General features: G+C 41.3%; 1 protein-coding gene across 3 annotated transcripts in view; it reads left to right on the top strand.

Annotated features, from left to right (window-relative positions):
- LOC118393580 (far upstream element-binding protein 3-like) overlaps window positions 1–20,735 on the top strand; it is an 83,409-nt gene that overhangs the window by 45,164 nt on the left and 17,510 nt on the right. For 2 of the 3 annotated variants that reach the window (XM_035786365.2, XM_035786362.2), the window contains exons 8-12: window positions 5,997–6,095; window positions 6,384–6,488; window positions 6,605–6,707; window positions 6,918–7,018; window positions 7,972–8,116. In XM_035786365.2, the coding sequence (XP_035642258.1) occupies window positions 5,997–6,095; window positions 6,384–6,488; window positions 6,605–6,707; window positions 6,918–7,018; window positions 7,972–8,116 (553 nt within the window). The remainder of the gene's footprint in view (window positions 1–5,996; window positions 6,096–6,383; window positions 6,489–6,604; window positions 6,708–6,917; window positions 7,019–7,971; window positions 8,117–20,735) is intronic. The other variant, XM_035786364.2, reaches the window with a different exon arrangement.

Consider the following 20,735-nt stretch of genomic DNA (forward strand, 5'->3'; position numbering starts at 1 on the left):
AGGTGTTTAGCTTGTCCAGTAGTAAGACGTCAGTGTCCGTGACTGGTTTTCCCTTAGTAATCCGTGATTGTCTGTAGACCATGTCACATACAGTGTCTGAGCCGTTGAATTGCAACTCCACTTTCTTTGCTGACATTTTTCCTGTTTGAATGCCTTACGGAGGGAACAACTACACTATTTTGTACTTCACCATATTCCCAGTCACCTTGCCATGGTTAAATGTGGTGGTTCACCCTTTCAGTTTTGTGTGAATGCTGTCATATTTCCACGGTTTCTGGTTTAGGTAGGTTTTAATAGTCACAGTGGGAACGCCAATGTTATTCTCATAGGCTACCCGGAACATATCCCAGTCCGCATGATCAAAACAATCTTAAAGCATGGATTGAACCAGCGTTGAAAAGACTTTAGCACGGGTACTTCCTGTTTGAGTTTTTGCCTATAGGAGGGAAGGAGCAAAATGGAGTCGCAATCTGATTTGCCAAAGGGAGGGCTGGGAAGAGCCTTGTAGGCATCTCGAAAGGGGATTAGCAGTGGTCAGGTGTTTTTTACTACTGTCAATGTGTTGACAGAACGTCAGTAGTGTTTTAATCAAATTTGCTTTGTTAATTCCTCAGCTACAATAAATGCAGCCTCAGGATATGTGGTTTCCAGTTTGCAAAAAGTCCAGTGTAGTTCCTTGAGGGCCGTCGTGGTATCGGTTTGGGCGAGAATATACACGGCTGTGACTAACCGAAGATAATTTTCTTGGGAGGTCATTTGATTAAGGTATTCTAGATTGGGTGAACAGAAGAACTTTAGTTTCTGTATGTTATCAGCCTTTCTTCTTCCCGGAGATTTCTTTTTTCCTGTCAGCACGGTGTACTGAGAACCCACCTGGCTGTAAGGAGGCGACAGTATATCCCAAGTGAGCCATGATTCTATGAAACACAGTATGTTACAGTCCCTGATGTCTCTCTGGACGGAGATCCTCGCCCTGAGCTCGTCTACTTTATTGTCCAGAGACGGAACATTAGCAAGTAATATACTCTGAAGCGGTGGATGGTGTGCACACCTCCTGAGTCGGACTAGAAGTCCACTCCGAATACCTCTTCTCCGCCAGCAGCATCTTGGAGCAGCCTCTGGGATAAGTTTGATTGCCCTGGGGGGTAAGAACAAAGGATCCAATTTGGGAAAGTGGTAAGGCTGGTGAGTTACCAGCACACACAGAACATTAACAACTTCATAGTTAATAACGCTATAACGATATGGAAGAAAATTAAACGTATTCTACAAGAACCAATATTATTCCCTAAAAACACAACCATATGAAACAATCCTTGTTTCATAAAAACCCTAAATAACTTAGTAATAGGAAATTAAATTATTTCCGTCACAGATTTCAAAAGCAATTTTTGACTGACCAAGGTAGACATTTTCCAATACATGCAACTTAAAAGTTATATATATATAAACATTTCCACCTGAAATCTTTTGGACATCAGAGCAATGTTGATGGAACCCTATTTGATACGTATATGATAGGCAATATATACAAACCTTGCAGAAATCCTATCCAACTGACAATCTCTAGAAAAAAAGTTTAACTATTTTAATCAAGACTTAAAATATACTGATATAGGCACAAGATGGAGTGTTGGAACATAACTAACAAAATTAGAGTTAACGAAAATGTATGCTGAACCCAGTATACACTAATGTATACAAGAAACAAAATTCACAAATTCTACAGCACAATGGCAGTGTCATATCTTAAGTGTAAAACTAGCACGGTCTCAATAATTCATGCCTTCTGGGAGTGCTATAAAGTCCAAAAGTCATGGGCAGACATAGAAAGTTGGCTGTCAGAAGTTTTACAAAGACCGATTACAATTAAACTTACAATCAGCATATTTCAAGACTTGGCATATGGGGGTGTGGTGAGATACCCAATGGGGTGGACCATACTTTTCTGTACTTAAAAGCTGGAAATCAAATTATCCTCCATCACTATGCCAGTGGATGAATCAGATTTATCTCCGTAGCACACATATACATTTAACAGTTCGGTTTAAGGCCATATGGCATAGTGCTACAAACAATGGAATGTTCCAGGGGATGAAGGATGAGTGTGGTTGTAAGACATACCTCAACTAACCTGTACCCCTGCACATTGACTGAGTACCGGTACCTCCTGTATATAGCCTCTTTGTTATTTTATTGTTTAGTTAATATTTTCTTAACTTCATTGTTGGTTATGGGCTTGTAAGTAACAACACCTGTTGTATTCGGCGCATGTGAGAAATACGATTTTATTTGTATGGTTGCGGTGGGAACGTGGGTCTGAGCAGGTGTGATGTTAGAAATATGTGTTTTGTCTATTTATTGTGTTTATGTATGGTTATTGTTTGAAAAATAATATAAATAAATAAGACACCAGGACTGAGCTTCTCAGTCCTTCAACATAAAAATTATCCCTGGGAGGACCCCCAAGCAAGGGGCCTGGAATTGGTCAAACTCGCAGGTTTAATACATGTACAAAATTATCCTCTTTCCCTAAAAGCATGGTAGTCATGATTTTCTTACATGAAAAGGAGGTTAACTTGGCCCCAGACAATCGATCTGAGATGGATTTAAATTTCAGTCATGGGATTTTTGTTGTTGTTGCTTTAACCCCTGCGTGTGTCGTGTCTTCACTATCATTAACTAAAGACTTATAGTTTTTATCAAAGATGCTTTGTAATTAGCATTTCGTGTTGAACTAATCAGGCAAATGTAATTAACTAGGAAGTCGGGGCACCAAGGAAAATATTCAGATTACAAAGTTATAATTTTCCTAATATAACTTTTCAGATATTTTAATATCTGATCAATTAGTCTTCTAATTAATTACTTATTCTTTATTTTACCTCACATTAGTCTCATTTCAATGAATGCTTATGAGTGTGCTGCTGCCTACCACCGCTCAGTCAGACTGCTCTATCAAATATCAAATCATAGACTTAATTATAATATAATAACACACAGAAATACGAGCCTTTGGTCATTAATATGGTCGAATCCGGAAACTATCATTTCGAAAATAAAACGTTTATTCTTTCAGTGAAATACGGAACCGTTCAGTATTTTATCTAACGGGTGGCATCCCTAAGTCTAAATATTGCTGTTACATTGTACAACCTTGAATGTTATGTAAAATTCTGGCAAATTAGTTCGCAACGAGCCAGGCTGCCCAAACTGTTGCATATACCTTGACTCTGCGTGCAATGAACGCTAGAGAAGAGACACAATTTCACCTGGTTAATATTGCCTGCTAACCTGGATTTCTTTTAGCTAAATATGCAGGTTTAGAAATATATACTTCTGTGTATTGATTTTAAGAAAGGCATTGGTGTTTAAATAAAGGTGTCCAAAATTGGTGTCCAAAAATACAGATTTCCGAGTGTTATGCCATTCCGATTAATCGGTCGACCTCTAATATTTACGCTCAGTGTGTCGTCCGGATCTCTGTTGAAAAGTTTGTTTCTGTTGAAGAGTTTGTCCGCCCTCTCTCTGTCGCGGTTAGAATGGATAGTTCAGAGTGACATTTATTCATGTCGTTATAGATAGATGTTTTGGCGGTTGTCGGTCTTTGCGTTCAATGATACCGAATTCCTAGCTGCAGACTAGTAATTAATATCAAAGACTTATTCTTATTCTGTCGGTATCGATAGTCTAAGAGTTTAATCACGTGGGATGGTTAAAAGATTCAGCAGTCTGGTCTCAAACCTTGGGCCTCTCGTTATCAAGGTAAGCTGGTCTGCAACCTTTTGTCCTCTCGTAATTTAGAGAAACATGGTCTGTTGAAAAATTCTCAAGGTGGGGGTTTTATTCGGGAGAGCAGAAAAAGGCTGTCTCATGACGCCAGGTCATAACTGTGTTCATGGGGGCTTGCCAGTGACTTAAGTGAAACTTTTCACAGAAATACGATTCTCTCACATTACATCATTACATAGCATCCCATAATTTCACAAATAGTTGAATCATTCCTCATTCATCCTGTACAGCAATTAGATGCAAGCCTCATAACTGAGGCTATTATATAAACAGTGTTATGGTCATTTGGCCATATTGTCTCCCATGAGTTTCACAACATTGTACCAAACGGACCATAGCTGGATTCTTCAGCGATCTGTGATACCTTCTCCAGAACATAAATGTTGTTCGGACCTCAAGTTTTTTGAGGTGGAAGAAATTCCTCTTTTCTCTCTGTGAAAACTCTCTATACTGTGGCCATGAGGAGATGATCTGCTCCAGGAATTTATGACCTGAGGTCGCAGCAGCCTGAGTGTAGGAGACTGAGAGAGGGGGATGGGGCTTGCTGTACCCAAAGAGGGCAACGTCATGACAGGTGCATTTTCCTGGCATGGTTTAGGTCCACTCAACTCCTTAGAGGGAAAGGTAATCGCCAATAAATACATAGCCATTCTGAGTGATCACCTGCAACCTATGGTGAATCATTTATATTCTGATGGGAGTGGTCTCTTCCAACATAATGCCCCCATCCACAGAGTGGTCACTGAATGGTTTGATGAGCATGAAAACAATGTCAACCATATGCCACGGCCGTCTCTGTCACCAGATCTCAACCCAGTTGAACACTTATGGGAGATTCTGGAGTGGCACCTGAGAGTGTTTTCCTTTACCAACAAAACTATGGAATTTCTCATGGAAAAATGGTGTTGTATCCCTCCAATAGAGTTCCAGACACTTATAGAATCTATGCCAAGGCGCATTGAAGCTGTTCTGGCGGTTTGTGGTGGCCCAACACTTGTTGCTGTTTCCTTTATTTTGGTAGTTCCTTGTACCATGTTCACCATTTTCGTTATCTCCCTCGTATGGATTACCACAAAGCTCACGAGGCTTGTTAGCACAGGATTTGTTTCTCCATACTCTCCCTACTTAGTGTCTCTCTGCGTCAGTGGTAGTCACTAATATTTCTAAGGCAACCACTTTTGTGAAACTACCTCACTGGGTGCGAGTCGCCATACCCATCGGAGAAGGTGAGTTGGGGAGGTTACAAAAGCAAGTTGATTCATACATGATATCACATTCTCCTTTAAAAACTAACCGTGTTAGTTATACACTTAATTGTGGACAGTAGGCCTAATTCATTGAAAGTGTATATTTCATGGAAACATGTTTTTTGAGATGACAATTGGGCTATCAAAGCAATATTTCTCAGGTTCATATTGGCTTCCCTAAGAAGAAGAGGTTTGATTCATTCAGTCAGGCAGATCTAAAAGCAGGAACCTATAGTCCGGGATCCAGGCTAATCTTTTTCAACTTGCAACGCTTATTGTTATAATTGAAAATGTTGTACCTACAAGAGATGCCATTTGAACTATATTTTAAAAAGTGTTTTCTGTAAGATATTTACTGACCTGTAAAACATGTAGATTTGTTTTAAGATTGTATTAACATGGACCATCAAGCTCTTCAATTATCTATCTTTTTTTTTAAAGCTGGCCTTTTCGCCATTATCTCAATAAAAGTGATAAAATAACACAAAGCTATATCAAATCAGGTAATGCCAAATTTCTGTCTGAAGGAAGTATGCTTTGAAATTATAAAAATGCGTCAGAAGGTTATTGGAAAGTTTTAGGAAAACATCAGGGATCAGGCAATCTTTGTGTATGATGTCATGTTCTTTAGAAAATCAATTGATTTTCTCCAGTCATTCTGTGTGGATTTGTGACACTCCCTTCTAACAAGCCCTGCACTGCTTGCAAGTGTCATAGATGGAAACGGAAGACATGAACATGAAAGTCTTAAGCTTTCAGCATTGGGGTCATAATAGATAATAGCTCCAAATGATCAAAGCTAGATACAATTGCAAGATTCTACACTGAAACTGCTCTGTTTGTCCCAGGATGGTTACGCGTATAACCACAGTTCTATGAACTAAGCGATGTGTTCAGCTGACTGAGAGGGAAACAACTTGCACAACACATTCATTCACTGTGTGTAATCTTTCTTAGGAGAGAATAGGAGTGAAGATGATGATGATCCAGGACGGCCCCATGCCCACCGGGGTGGACAAACCCCTGAGAATCACTGGGGATCCCTACAAGGTCCATGTGAGTGAAGAGTGGGTGGGGTGCGGCTTCAGTCGACAGCCACGGTGCACGCAGAATTATTTGCAGAAATCCTCACTTTTCAATCCAATACAGACCCTCCTCTACATTCCAGTGAGGCTTTCTGTTGACAATTATTTAGACTTTTTCTGATTTGTGATACAGATCATTTTGCACTTTGAAAAATGCATTAGGTGGTCACTCTTTACTCTTTGAAGATCCCGTTATTCCATCTCAGTCACCTCTGGGATGTACCGTCACGTGAATCCCATTTTCTTCTCCCCTTTACAGCAAGCGCGGGAATTGGTGATAGAGATCATCCGCGACAAATACCAGGGAGACTTGCAAAGTGGCCGAAACGACTTTGCGTCAAGATTGGGTGGAAGTACTTTGGATGTAAGAATGCAATGTACAGGACGTCCAGTGAATGTCACAACCAATGACTATGGTGCCGTTTTGAACACACCCTTGATGTTTGAGCTCACATGCTTCAGGCCAATCCCTCCCTTCAGGTGGCTGTACCCAGGTTTGCAGTGGGGATTGTCATCGGCAGGAGTGGTGAGATGATCAAGAAGATCCAGGGAGATTCCGGAGTGAGGATCCAATTCAAACCAGGTGTGTGCGTGTATTTCTTTTAACATATGTCAGATGTGTCATATGAACAAAGGTAGAGTTGGAATTATATTGGGGTATGCCATGTCTCTTATCGTACCATGACCAATTATATATGTGGAAAGGCGACTTTCTGTGTGTTGGTGTGTGGCTGTATCTGCTGTCAGTCACCACTGTTAGCTTAGTGTTGACCCTACTCCCTCCCACCAACAGATGATGGCATCAGCCCAGAGCGCATCGCCCAAGTGATGGGACAACCAGACAGGTGTCAGCACGCTGTCCAACTCATCAACGAGCTCACCCAAACAGCACAGGTACACACACAAAGACAGAACTAATTAATAGCTTGCAAGTAAACACTCAGAGCAAGGAACACATTGCACAGAACACACACATTATGGACAAGTAGAGTGCACACACAAACGCATAACATCAAGCAAACACACATACACACTCAGCACAGAACACAAAACTCATGTGCTAAGCAAGCACACATACCACTTATGATTCTTATTTCCCAGTCAATTTATTTCCAACCAAGCTGCCTCTTGACCCATGGCTGCATCCCAATGGCATCCTATTTCCTGCATACTGCTCTGGTCAAAAATAGTGCACTACGTATGGAATAGGATGTCATTTGGGACTTGGCCTATGTTGCTGGAGTCTCCTGGCGTGTATTGCTCAGGTGGCCATTACAAGAGAATTACCATTTAGATATGCAGATATGATCTGCAACTCCTAGTCAAATACAGTTTACAGGGGCGGCAGCGTAGCCTAGTGGTTAGAGATTTGGACTAGTAACCGGAAGGTTGCGAGTTCAAACCCCCGAGCTGACAAGGTACAAATCTGTCGTTCTGCCCCTGAACACTGTTCCCAGGCCGTCATTGAAAATAAGAATATGTTCTTAACTGCCTGGTTAAATAAAGGTAAAAAGAAAAAATTAAAAAAAATGTCATACCTTTGGTTGACTTTGCAGGCACAGACGATATCAGGGTTGATAATGGCATGTATTTTAATATATTGTTTGAAATGTCTTATCAGAAGGACATTGTCAATAAATGTCACTAGCTGGTGAGTGTCTCGTTGCTGTATGTAAAAAGTTTTAATTTAATGTTGGATCGTTATGCATCGCTGCACTCTATTCTCATTGTATTTATTGTCTGTAATTGTCTTGATTTGTCTATGCTTGATGATTTGTTTTAATGTATGCCACAAACAAAATTTCCCCATGGGGATAATAACGTCATTATCTTACATGTGATTGGAGCAGGAACGTGATGGCTTTGGAAGCTCTGGAGGACCAAGAGGAAGGGGACGAGGCCACGGGGACTGGGTCATGGGCTCACCAGGGGGACTGCAGGAGGTCACCTACACGATACTTGCAGACAAGTGTGGTCTGGTGATCGGCAAAGGTAAGGCAACTCAGTCCCTCGTGCGCAAAGCAGTGTAGAACCTCAAGAGCTACAAACACAAGTGTACAGTGCATTCGGAAAGTATTCAGACCCCTTGACTTTTTCCACATTTTGTTAAATTACAGCCTTACTCTAAAATTTATTAAATTGTTTTTTTTCTTCATCAATCTACACACAATATCCCATAATGACAATGCAAAAACAGATTATTTCAAACTAAAATATGACATTTACATAATTATTCAGCACCTTTAGCAGAGATTACAGCCTTGAGTCTTCTTGAGTATGACGTTACAAGTTGACACGTGTATTTGGGGAGTTTCTCCCATTCTCTGCCGATCCAAGCTCTGTCAGATTGGATAAGGAGCGTCGCTGCACAGCTATTTTCAGGTCTCCAGAGATTTTAGATCGGGTTCAAGTCTGGGCTTTGGCTGGGCCACTCAGACATTGAGACCTGTCCCGAAGCCACTCCTGCGTTGTCTTGGCTGTGTGCTTAGGGTCGTTGTTCTGTTGGAAGGGGAACCTTAGCCCCAGTCTGAGGTCCTGAGCGCTCTGGAGTAGGTTTTCATCAAGGATCTATCTGTACTTTTCTCCGTTCACCTTTCCATCTATCCTGACTAGTCTCCCAGTCCCTGCCGCTGAAAAACATCCCCACAGCATACTGTAATTCTCTCACCACCATGTTTCACCCTAGGAATGGTGCCAAGTTTCTTCCTGATGTGACGTTTGGCATTCAGGCCAAGGAGTTCAATATTGGTTTCATCAGACCAGAGAATCTTGTTTCTCATGGTCTGATAGTCTTTAGGTGCCTTTTGGCAAACTCCAAGCGGGCTGTCATGTGCTTTTTACTGAGGAGTCGTTTCTGTCTGGCCACACCATAAAGGCCTGATTAATGGAGTGCTGCAGAGATGGTTGTCCTTCTGGAAGGTTCTCCCGTCTCCACAGAGGAACTCTAGAGCTCTGTCAGAGTGAACATCGGGGTCAGCTCTCTGACCAAGGCCCAAACTGATTGCTCAGTTTGGCCGGGCAGCCAGGTCTAGGAGGAGTCTTTGTGGTTCCAAACTTCTTCCATTTAAGAATGATGGAGGCCACTGTGTTCTTGGGGACCTTGAATGCTGCAGAAATGTTTTGGTACCATTTCCCCAGATGTATTTGCCTCGCCACAATCCTGTCCCGGAGCTCTACGGACAATTCCTTTGACCACTCAAGCCGATTGTTTCTCTGACATGCACTGTCAACTGTGGGACCTTATATAGACAGGTGCCTTTCCAAATCATGTCATGTCCAATCAATTTAATTTACCACAGGTGGACTCCAAGTTGTAGAAACATCTCTAGGATGATCAGTGGAAACAGGATGCACCTGACCATCAATTTCAGGTCTCATAGCAAAGGGTCTGAATATTTATGTAAATTAGGTGTTTGTTTAAATAAAAAAATCTACAATCTTGTTTTTGCTTTGTCATTATGGGGTATTGTGTGTAGATTGATGAGGAAAATGTTTATTTAATTAATGTTATATTAAGTCAAGGGGTCTGAATACTTTCCGAATGCACTATATGTCGTTCAGAACACTGAAATGTCCGAAATTCACTTAATTGTATTGAACCATTGTAGAAATATATGGATTGCCTTTACCACGTGTTTTCTACTCATTTAGCCTGATGTTGTAAATGTTGGAAGTGTTTTTGTACCTGTTGGCCCCTTGCTTTTTCACTTTTTTTTTACGAACCACATGCCACTTACTTTGAGTAAAGCCAGTGTCTATGTATGCGGATGACTCAACACTATACACGTCAGCTACTACAGCGACTGAAATTACTGCAACACTCAACAAAGAGCTGCAGTTAGTTTCAGAGTGGGTGACAAGGAATAAGTTAGCCCTAAATATTTCTAAAACTATAAGCATTGTATTTGGAACAAAACACTCACTAAACCCTAAACCTCAACTGAATCTTGTAATAAATAATGTGTAAATTTAGCAAATTGAGATGACTAAACTGCTCCGTGTAACCCTAGGTTGTAAACAGTCATGGTCAAAACATATTGATGCAGTAGTAGCTAAGATGGGGAGAAGTCTGTCTATAATAAAGCTATGCTCTGTCTTCTTATCAACACTATCCAAGGGCCACCAGGCAAGGTCCTACAGGCCACCAGGCAGGGGCCACCAAGGCCCTGCTGCACTTTCTTCTGTGTTGTGCTCGTCTCTCCCAGTGTCCCTAGGCAAAAGGTGTGTCAACCCAATTGTAAAGCAGTCTCTTAAAATTTGGAATCGGTTCCGTTTAGCCTTTAGCCTCCGAGGCTTTTCTCTATCAGGCCCAATCAATCAGAACATTTTATTTCCTCCATCTTTGAATGATGGGGCTTTTGGCATCTGGCACTCACTAGGCCTCTCCTGACTAGCGCAATTATTCTTTGATTTGCCTCTTGCTCAGCTAAAGGAAAAGTTCAACTTGCCCCAATCCCACTTTTTCCGCTATCTCCAGACTAGGAACTTTGTCAGAGCTAACACACCTGCATTTCCCCATAGGCCTGCGAATACAGCTATAGAGAGCATCTTGGAGCTGAACAAGCTTCCTAGGTGCGCAATTTCAGATGTATATGCAATCATTCATGACTTACAGAATCCTTCTTTGGTGCCTTCAAAGACTCGGTGGGAAAAGGATTTGGGGGAGGAATTGGGGGAAGACACCTGGGAATCTGTGCTGCACAGGGTGCATTCGTCCTCTTTTAGCACTAGACACAGCCTCATTCAATTCAGGGTGGTTCACCGTATCCACTGGTCTGGGGCCAAACTTGGAAGAATATTCCCTGATTTTGATCCTACCTGTGTCAGATGTAAAATGGAACCAGCCACACTGTTGCATATGTTTTGGGGCTGTCATAAACTGTCAGGTTTCTGGGAATTAATATTTAAATGCGTCTCTGATATATATATATATGACACTGTTATAGAGTCGTCTCCCCTTACAGCCCTTTTTGGAGTACTGCCCATAGGTACCCACCCCCCTGTCAAGAATCCAGTCAGACACTGTTGCTTATACAACTCTTTTAGCTAGCCGGCTAATACTACAGAACTGGAAGATGGCAGCTCCCCCATCTTATAAATATTGGGTGAGAGATGTGTTGTGCTCTCTGAAACAAGAAAAAATTCAATTCATGTGGGAACCCCAAACTGTTTAATGAGGCTTGGGCTCCATTCCGGTCTTACTTTAAACAGTCCATCCTCTGATGGCATTCCTATTAAAACCAAAATAAGTCTGTATTTGAGGGGGCATTAAGGTGGATGTGCTTATTGATTGTGACCTGCGGATGGATGCCTTGTTCACCTTGCCCAGTCAGGGACTAAGATGTGAGCTTGTTTTTCCCAGTTATTTTTTATTTTTTACATTTTGTTCACGCCTATATAAACTGATTCTTCTTCTTTTTTTTTAAGCAATGTAAACTTTTTATTTTTGGTCCTATGGATGGTCTGTGGCCATGACTGTCTGTGAGTGGTTGCATTTCTCCACCCCTATCCCTTGACTGTTTACAGGAACAATGGTGAGGTGTTTGCTCTGTCCCTGTACTATAGATTGCCCTTTAACCTTTGTAGCCTTCTGCCTGGTGTGTTTAACTTGTCTGAAGTATGGTATCTTTAACCTGTAGTGACACCCCATCCCGTGAACGGGACCGTTGTCATCATCTGACACTAATTAGCATAACGCAAGGGACATGAATCTTCCTAGAAAATCTTCCTATTCATGAAAATCACAAGTGAAATATATTGGAACACAGCTTAGCCTTTTGTTAATCACCCTGTCATCTCAGATTTTGAAATTATGCTTTACAGCCAAAGCAAGACAAGCGTTTGTGTAAGTTTATCGATAGCCTAGCATAGCATTATGTCCAGCTAGCAGCAGGAAGCTTGGTCACGAAAATCAGAAAAGCAATCAAATTAACCATTTATGATCTTCGGATGTTTTCACTGACGAGACTCCCAGTTAGACAGCAAATGTTCCTTTTGTCCTATAAAGATTATTTTTATACCCAAAATACCTCCTTTTGTTGGTGACTTTGTGTTGAGAAATCCACCGGACATAACGGTCACGACAACGCCGGAAAAAAACAAATCTAAATTATATCCATAATATCGACAGAAACATGGCAAAAGTTTTTTATAATCAATCCTCAGTGTGTTTTTCAAATATCTATTCGATAATATATCAACCGGGACAATTGGCTTTTCAGTAGCATCGAGGAAAAATGACTACCTCTGTCTTTTACGCAATAATCACTCTGAGAGCCCACAGCTGGCCACTTACGCAATGTAGTCGTTTACGCTCATTCTTCAACATAAAGGCGTGAAACTACGTCAAAATGCTGTAGACACCTTAGGGAATACATAGAAAAGGGAATCTGGTTGATATCCCTTTTAATGGCCAATCGGGAGGCATAGGAACACAATGGTTTCAAAATAAGAGTCACTTCCTGATTGGATTTTTCTCAGGCTTTCGCCTGCAATATCAGTTCTGTTTTACTCGCAGACAATATTTTTACAGTTTTGGAAACTTTAGAGTGTTTTCTATCCTAAGCTGTCAATTATATGCATATTCTAGCATCTAGTCCTGAGAAATAGCCCGTTTGCTTTGGGAGAGTTATTTTTCCAAAAATGAAAATAGTGCCCCCTAGCACTATTTTCATTTTTGGAAATATAACGTTTAACCGTTTTCACTAGTGTCCAAAACGTCTTTCGAGCTGTCAGACATTCCCTTGGCAGCAAGAGCCTCTCGGTGAATGCTGCAGTGTACCCAAGTGGCGTCGGGAGCAGCTCCCTCTGTCCTCATGCTCAGAAATATACTCAGGAATAGAGAATAGGTCAGGGAAATCATTCATATTCCAAATCATAAGTAACAACCCGACTATTTATCCAACCAATATTTAGAATAGCATTCCTCAGTGATTCAAATTTGTCTTGTCATTCAAAGTAAAAACCTCAATTTAACACACATCAATATTAGCAGATTTACTTACATTCAGTATAATTATCCCATAATTCTACTATTAACTTTGTTAATCATGATTATAATACAGATCAGTATCTCAATGCATTCTTAATCTAAATTACTACAATTTACATGGTGTAGACCTCTTCAATCAACCTGATACCACAAAAGTATAAACAATTTAATGGCATAGTTGACCAACCTCCCCCTCTCAGGCACTGCATCTTCTGGCGTCTCTTTCGTTTTTCTTCAGATAGCTTTACAGTTCAGAGTGGATGGCCCATGATAATTCAAATTCTCATCTTTACCACTCATGTCTTGTCCATTCGTCAACCAATATACCAGCATCATAAGAAAATGTTAGAACAGATCTTTCTCCATGATCACTCCAAGTGGACTCATGAAAGAAAAGCAGTTGATAGCTTAGATCTGATACTGTACACCAATTTCTGGCTTGGTTCTTTTCTCTCGGTAGAAGTGGTTTCGGAAAGCCTTCTTCAACGCCTTTGTCACTCTTCTTTAGCCAGTTAGAGGGGGTTTGAGGTACACACACTATTCGGTCCAATTATCTCTTCCATGCATTAAGATACCGTCTGATGTCACGTTTCATGATAAAAAAGAACAGATCAGAACAACAGTTTAGTTCAGTTCATTAACTACATGATAAATTATTACTTTTACCAATTATTCTTAATACACATATCTAAACATATTTCACGGAGAATATCAAAACATTCTATTGAAACTATTCTTTCAAATTGGTTTATACTCCCCATCTCACTGTCAACTCCATCGTAGAGCCAAGGATCAAGAAGTTAGACCTATACCTCTCGGGAATAGAACAAAACAAACACAACAATACACTCAATACAATACACTCCTTCACATATCACTTAAGGTGTATAACTTCAATTCAAACCCTCAAAAAACGGAATCCTCCCCCATGTTTTACACATATCTCTCCGTATAAGAGTAATGTAAAACAAAAACTGAAAAAATATAAAACAAAATTTCAACTAACCTAATCAAATTAAAATCGCTAAACTGATCAAGCCACAACGGAAGGTCATATCAGAAGATCATACGAAACTCTTCAAAGCAGTGTTTCACTATATTAAACAAATTGCAAACAATAGTCAAATAATTCCTACATGTTGTATTTCCATGTTCCCAGAACATTCCTTTATCAAAATAATTAGCGTGTGTAATTAAAACTCAGAAAATAAAAACTCATTAAAATCCCATGTGGTGAGTGCCCCTTTAAAATACCTTTGCACTAAAACAAAAACTTCCAGGCTCTTATATATATATATATATATATGCCATTTAGCAGACGCTTTTATCCAAAGCGACTTACAGTCATGTGTGCATACATTCTACGTATGGGTGGTCCCGGGAATCGAACCCACTACCCTGGCGTTACAAGCGCCATGCTCTACCAACTGAGCTACAGAAGGTGGTAGTTTATGGCCTCAATCAAACTCACTCTACCCAAGAGTATAGTCCCTGGAAACATTCCAAAGAGAGACAGTGAAATACCCATTTTCCCGGAGAAAACACAAAACCCGTAGTTAGTATTCATTACACTACATCAATTCAGAAACTCAAACCTGAACTATAAACCAAACCTAATGATAATTCCACTGTACCTCAAATCATTAATCATAAGTTTTAATCAACATCAATGTATATGTATGATACAATGTTTAATTAAGTTAAAACAACTCCTAAAACAAACCATAAGCAAATTAAAAAGGAACTCAAATAACCAAATTCAACCTAGCTAATTTCTCAAAACATATGAAATTGTTTTGACTATTGCGGTAACACTATAATTAAAATCTATGATACTCCCCCACTTAACATACTAGTTTACTAGTTTGGCCCAAGCTTGCTTTTCAACATTCATACCCATTCAGTCTTCTGCCAACAGGCTCTCAAACTACTCAACCAGCAATCACCTTTAATGACCTGACATTGTTCCACATAATGGGAAACATACTATAATGTTAGACTACATGAACTTTCCTGCTCAAATTAACTGGTGTTACTTAAACAATCAAACCAAGAATCAATAACCATCAGAATCCATTCTCACAATGTTTTACAATTTAAACTTTCAGATCTCCCTTTCTTACAGCCAAATAAAGCCCAATCAAAATTTTACTGACAGAAATACAGAAAAAAGTGTACCTGAACAACGGTCAAAACAATTAGAGTAAGGTTATTGTATATTCAAACTAATAACGCAAATGTACATTATTCTACAACAATCTACCTGCCTCCAGCAACTTACCCTGACAATTAGTAGCCAACATAGCAACTAACTCTCTTCCATACTTTCAGCTCAACTTATCCTATTCCTTTTTTTCCCATTGGGGAAAAATATATAACCCCTCTCATTTCAACGTTTTTCCTTACCTCTATGTAAGATTTAAAATCCAACTTTATAACTTCATCTTCGCTCCTCACACTTATGAAATGTATTCTATTTCTTTAAAAATAACACACGCAGTTCCAAAATTATAACATGCGTCAGTTAATCTATAAGAATGAAAATAATTTCGGTAATCACTTTCTATCGCCATCATCTCTCCGCTATTATTCAGAATTTCTTCAACTTAGGTAACTGTCTTCTATTGATACAGTAATTTAAATACGACTCAATTCTCAATAGATTATTCCAGCAGATAATTTAGTGAACAGGCATCGTCTTGCATCAAAATTCGCTTTGTTATTATTTTAATGAATTAGTCTATCAATTTAACCTAAACAATCTATTTATTTCAATTTCAATGTATCCCTTCTATCAATTTGAACCAAACAAGCTATTAAAACGTTCAGTTTATATCTTATACAAACACTAGCAACCATAACTTTCCAGGCAAAACATACAAATAGATTATTTACAATCAAAAACTCAGAATTCAGTTAGCGCATTGACTGGGAAAGGAACCCCTGCCTCCCGCGTGGCAGGCGAGAATTCTACCATTGAACCACCATTGCTATGCAAAAAACTCCGTCACTATTGGCAATTCCCAGAAAAATAACAGCCCAAATGTAATAGTACAAACGTTACTCCAGCTATGATTCTCAAATGCCAAATGAATAGATTAGCAATCAAATAATAAAATCGACAGATAATGACTAGGAAACAGATATTGCGTCTTTTAAATAAAAGTAGCTTATGTTTACTTATGCAGCGTATTTTAATTACTTTACTACATCACATTAATCACGCAATGATAATTAGTTTGATGGAAAACCTTAGGCTTTGTACAACATTATAAATTACATCGAGATTCCCTCTTAATTCTCTCTAACTTTATTCAGTTTATTCAATCCATTTTATCTCATACTGGGAAGAAATAATATAACATGTTCAGACCTTAAGGGCAGTTTTAATTTCAAATGTTTCACCCAGATGGAGATAATCCAATATGCGTTTTATAGTTACATCGTTAGGGTAAGATAACCAGAAGTGGATACACTCTAATCAGTTTCTAGAGCTCAATTTCCCAAATTTTGTAGACTATTTTAATAGTGCTCAAAACCTCATCTTTATCAAATTATCCATTTAAGATACCAACTCAAAACCTACGTACGTCTACGAATGGGTGGTTTAAATTGTATCTAATCATTCTCAGCATTACTTTATCAAATCTCTAGTAATTGATTATACACACATACAATTTATCATAATTTGAAATTATTCACAGAATCCATATAAAACTTAAGAAATCTTAGGTACTCACACAGAACTTTAAGGATCACCCACACAGAACTGGCCAGACGTCCACACAGAACATCAGAACATAAAAAGGTTGCCCACACAGAGTCAACCTACCCCGCTCACACAGAAGGGTCCGACAACTATTACCTAGTGATCCCATAACAAAATACTCACACTGAGTAACCCAGGGCATACCTGGCTAGCACATTTAAAATAATTAGAATTCACCACCTCTGAGGGTCACTTAGACAATCACACAGACGCACAGAATGAGGTCCTTCTTCCAATAGGGCTTCACCAAGTGCCGTGTTTCACCTAGAATACACATTCCCCTGGCCCTCACCCCACAGACCGCACCAATCTCCACTGTGATCAATTCAGTGTCAGGACGGCTCTCGGTCACTCGCAACCGGACAGTGGCAGACTATCTTTTGAGTCCACAAACCCTCAGATTACTCTCCCCTGACTCGACCCTGTTTACGCCGCCAAGGTGCCTTCCTTACAAAGGAATTCATGCTCAGAGTATACGTAACAGGCATATTTTTAAAAATTTGACTTCAAATCTGTGTGTGGTTCGCTCACCATTTTCTTTAAAAAAAAACTCAGTTCGAGATGTGTTATCCACTCGGCTCGCTTCCTCTCAGATCAAAGGTTGGTCCATCTGCTTCGTTCCCGAAGTGTGGTTTCCCTAAGATCCCAAGTTTGGGGGATCCCTCGTGCACAATTTATTTACCTAGATCGTCAGGAATGGTCACCGAGTGAAGATTCACATCCCCTCCTCGTCGCCAAATGTAGTGGAAATGTCCTGTATTTACCAAATCATGAGAGCAAACCACACACAAGTCAGAGTTATCATAAAGTCCATCTTTAATTATATGAGCTCCATCACAACCCTGTGACTCTCAGATCAATTCAGTGTCTATAAATGAATTCTCTGAGAGTCCTTACACATTGCAACTGAGATCCTTTATAGCAAAGACACACATAGCCAGACAGCATTGGCTATAAATTATCATTCCGCTTTGTCTCCTAAACTATGTTCTCATCTCGCTCTCAGGACCATAAAACAAATCCTCATGAACAGGCATATATCAAATACACCCCTCCTGGACAAGATCAGAGACACAGTGACTGGCACACAGACATTGTGGAGCCAAGAGATAATTGATTTAAAAGATATGTTTACATATGAAGACAAGCTTGACCCCTCCCCTCTCTGCGGCCCAAGTAACTTACCCCATGACAGAGAACAGATAACTGCAACCGGCCAACAGTATTATACAAAAATAGACATTCTGATGAGAAGTAACTCACAAGCATATAATGAAAATAAAACATCTTATCTATGTTACCCAAGTAATTCTGATTATTCCCCAACAAGCGTAACGGTTCATGTGATTGGATGCTAATTATTTGACTAGGCTACATGTATTTGACATTGTTGTTATTTCTCTGAACACTATATTGTTGAAGTTTATTTTCGGCAGTGAAACAAGGCTGCTCAGGCGAGGGGGAAAACAATTACTCACCCAAATGTATAGCCCTATTGGAAAATATAAATGTACTGTTTGAAAATGTGAATCACATTTCTATTTGTCGTACCCCTGACAGCATTGCGTGTACCCCAGTTTGGGAATACCTGCCATAGAGGTAGGAAACCGCTCAGGGATTTCACCATGAGTCCAATAGTGACTTTAAAACAGCTACAGAGTTTAATGGCTGTGATAGGAGAAATCTGAGGATGGATCAACAACATTGTAGTTATTCCATTTAATCTGGTGGTCCCAGCGCGCACGACCCACGTGGAGTTCCAGGTCTCCGGTAGCCTCTGGAACTGCCGATCTGCGGCCAACAAGGCAGAGTTCATCTCAGCCTATGCCTCCCTCCAGTCCCTCGACTTCTTGGCACTGACGGAAACATGGATCACCACAGATAACACTGCTACTCCTACTGCTCTCTCTTCGTCCGCCCACGTGTTCTCGCACACCCCGAGAGCTTCTGGTCAGCGGGGTGGTGGCACCGGGATCCTCATCTCTCCCAAGTGGTCATTCTCTCTTTCTCCCCTTACCCATCTGTCTATCGCCTCCTTTGAATTTCATGCTGTCACAGTTACCAGCCCTTTCAAGCTTAACATCCTTATCATTTATCGCCCTCCAGGTCCCCTCGGAGAGTTCATCAATGAGCTTGATGTCTTGATAAGCTCCTTTCCTGAGGACGGCTCACCTCTCACAGTTCTGGGCGACTTTAACCTCCCCACGTCTACCTTTGACTCATTCCTCTCTGCCTCCTTCTTTCCACTCCTTTCCTCTTTTGACCTCACCCTCTCACCTTCCCCCTACTCACAAGGCAGGCAATACGCTCGACCTCATCTTTACTAGATGCTGTTCTTCCACTAACCTCATTGCAACTCCCCTCCAAGTCTCCGACCACTACCTTGTATCCTTTTCCCTCTCGCTCTCATCCAACACTTCCCACACTGCCCCTACTCGGATGGTATCGCGCCGTCCCAACCTTCGCTCTCTCTCCCCCGCTACTCTCTCCTCTTCCATCCTATCATCTCTTCCCTCTGCTCAAACCTTCTCCAACCTATCTCCTGATTCTGCCTCCTCAACCCTCCTCTCCTCCCTTTCTGCATCCTTTGACTCTCTATGTCCCCTATCTTCCAGGCCGGCTCGGTCCTCCCCTCCCGCTCCGTGGCTCGACGACTCATTGCGAGCTCACAGAACAGGGCTCCGGGCAGCCGAGCGGAAATGGAGGAAAACTCGCCTCCCTGCGGACCTGGCATCCTTTCGCTCCCTCCTCTCTACATTTTCCTCCTCTGTCTCTGCTGCTAAAGCCACTTTCTACCACTCTAAATTCCAAGCATCTGCCTCTAACCCTAGGAAGCTCTTTGCCACCTTCTCCTCCCTCCTGAATCCTCCTCCCCCTCCCCCCCTCCTCCCTCTCTGCAGATGACTTCGTCAACCATTTTGAAAAGAAGGTCGACGACATCCGATCCTCGTTTGCTAAGTCAAACGACACCGCTGGTTCTGCTCACACTGCCCTACCCTGTGCTCTGACCTCTTTCTCCCCTCTCTCTCCAGATGAAATCTCGCGTCTTGTGACGGCCGGCCGCCCAACAACCTGCCCGCTTGACCCTATCCCCTCCTCTCTTCTCCAGACCATTTCTGGAGACCTTCTCCTTACCTCACCTCGCTCATCAACTCATCCCTGACCGCTGGCTACGTCCCTTCCGTCTTCAAGAGAGCGAGAGTTGCACCCCTTCTGAAAAAACCTACACTCGATCCCTCCGATGTCAACAACTACAGACCAGTATCCCTTCTTTCTTTTCTCTCCAAAACTCTTGAACGTGCCGTCCTTGGCCAGCTCTCCCGCTATCTCTCTCAGAATGACCTTCTTGATCCAAATCAGTCAGGTTTCAAGACTAGTCATTCAACTGAGACTGCTCTTCTCTGTATCACGGAGGCGCTCCGCACTGCTAAAGCTAACTCTCTCTCCTCTGCTCTCATCCTTCTAGACCTATCGGCTGCCTTCGATACTGTGAACCATCAGATCCTCCTCTCCACCCTCTCCGAGTTGGGCATCTCCGGCGCGGCCCACGCTTGATTGCGTCCTACCTGACAGGTCGTTCCTACCAGGTGGCGTGGCGAGAATCTGTCTCCTCACCACGCGCTCTCACCACTGGTGTCCCCAGGGCTCTGTTCTAGGCCCTCTCCTATTCTCGCTATACACCAAGTCACTTGGCTCTGTCATAACCTCACATGGTCTCTCCTATCATTGCTATGCAGACGACACACAATTAATCTTCTCCTTTCCCCCTTCTGATGACCAGGTGGCGAATCGCATCTCTGCATGTCTGGCAGACATATCAGTGTGGATGACGGATCACCACCTCAAGCTGA

Source organism: Oncorhynchus keta, chromosome 14 (genome assembly GCF_023373465.1).
Source record: "Oncorhynchus keta strain PuntledgeMale-10-30-2019 chromosome 14, Oket_V2, whole genome shotgun sequence".
In the NCBI taxonomy this organism is placed as follows: Eukaryota; Metazoa; Chordata; class Actinopteri; order Salmoniformes; family Salmonidae; genus Oncorhynchus; species Oncorhynchus keta.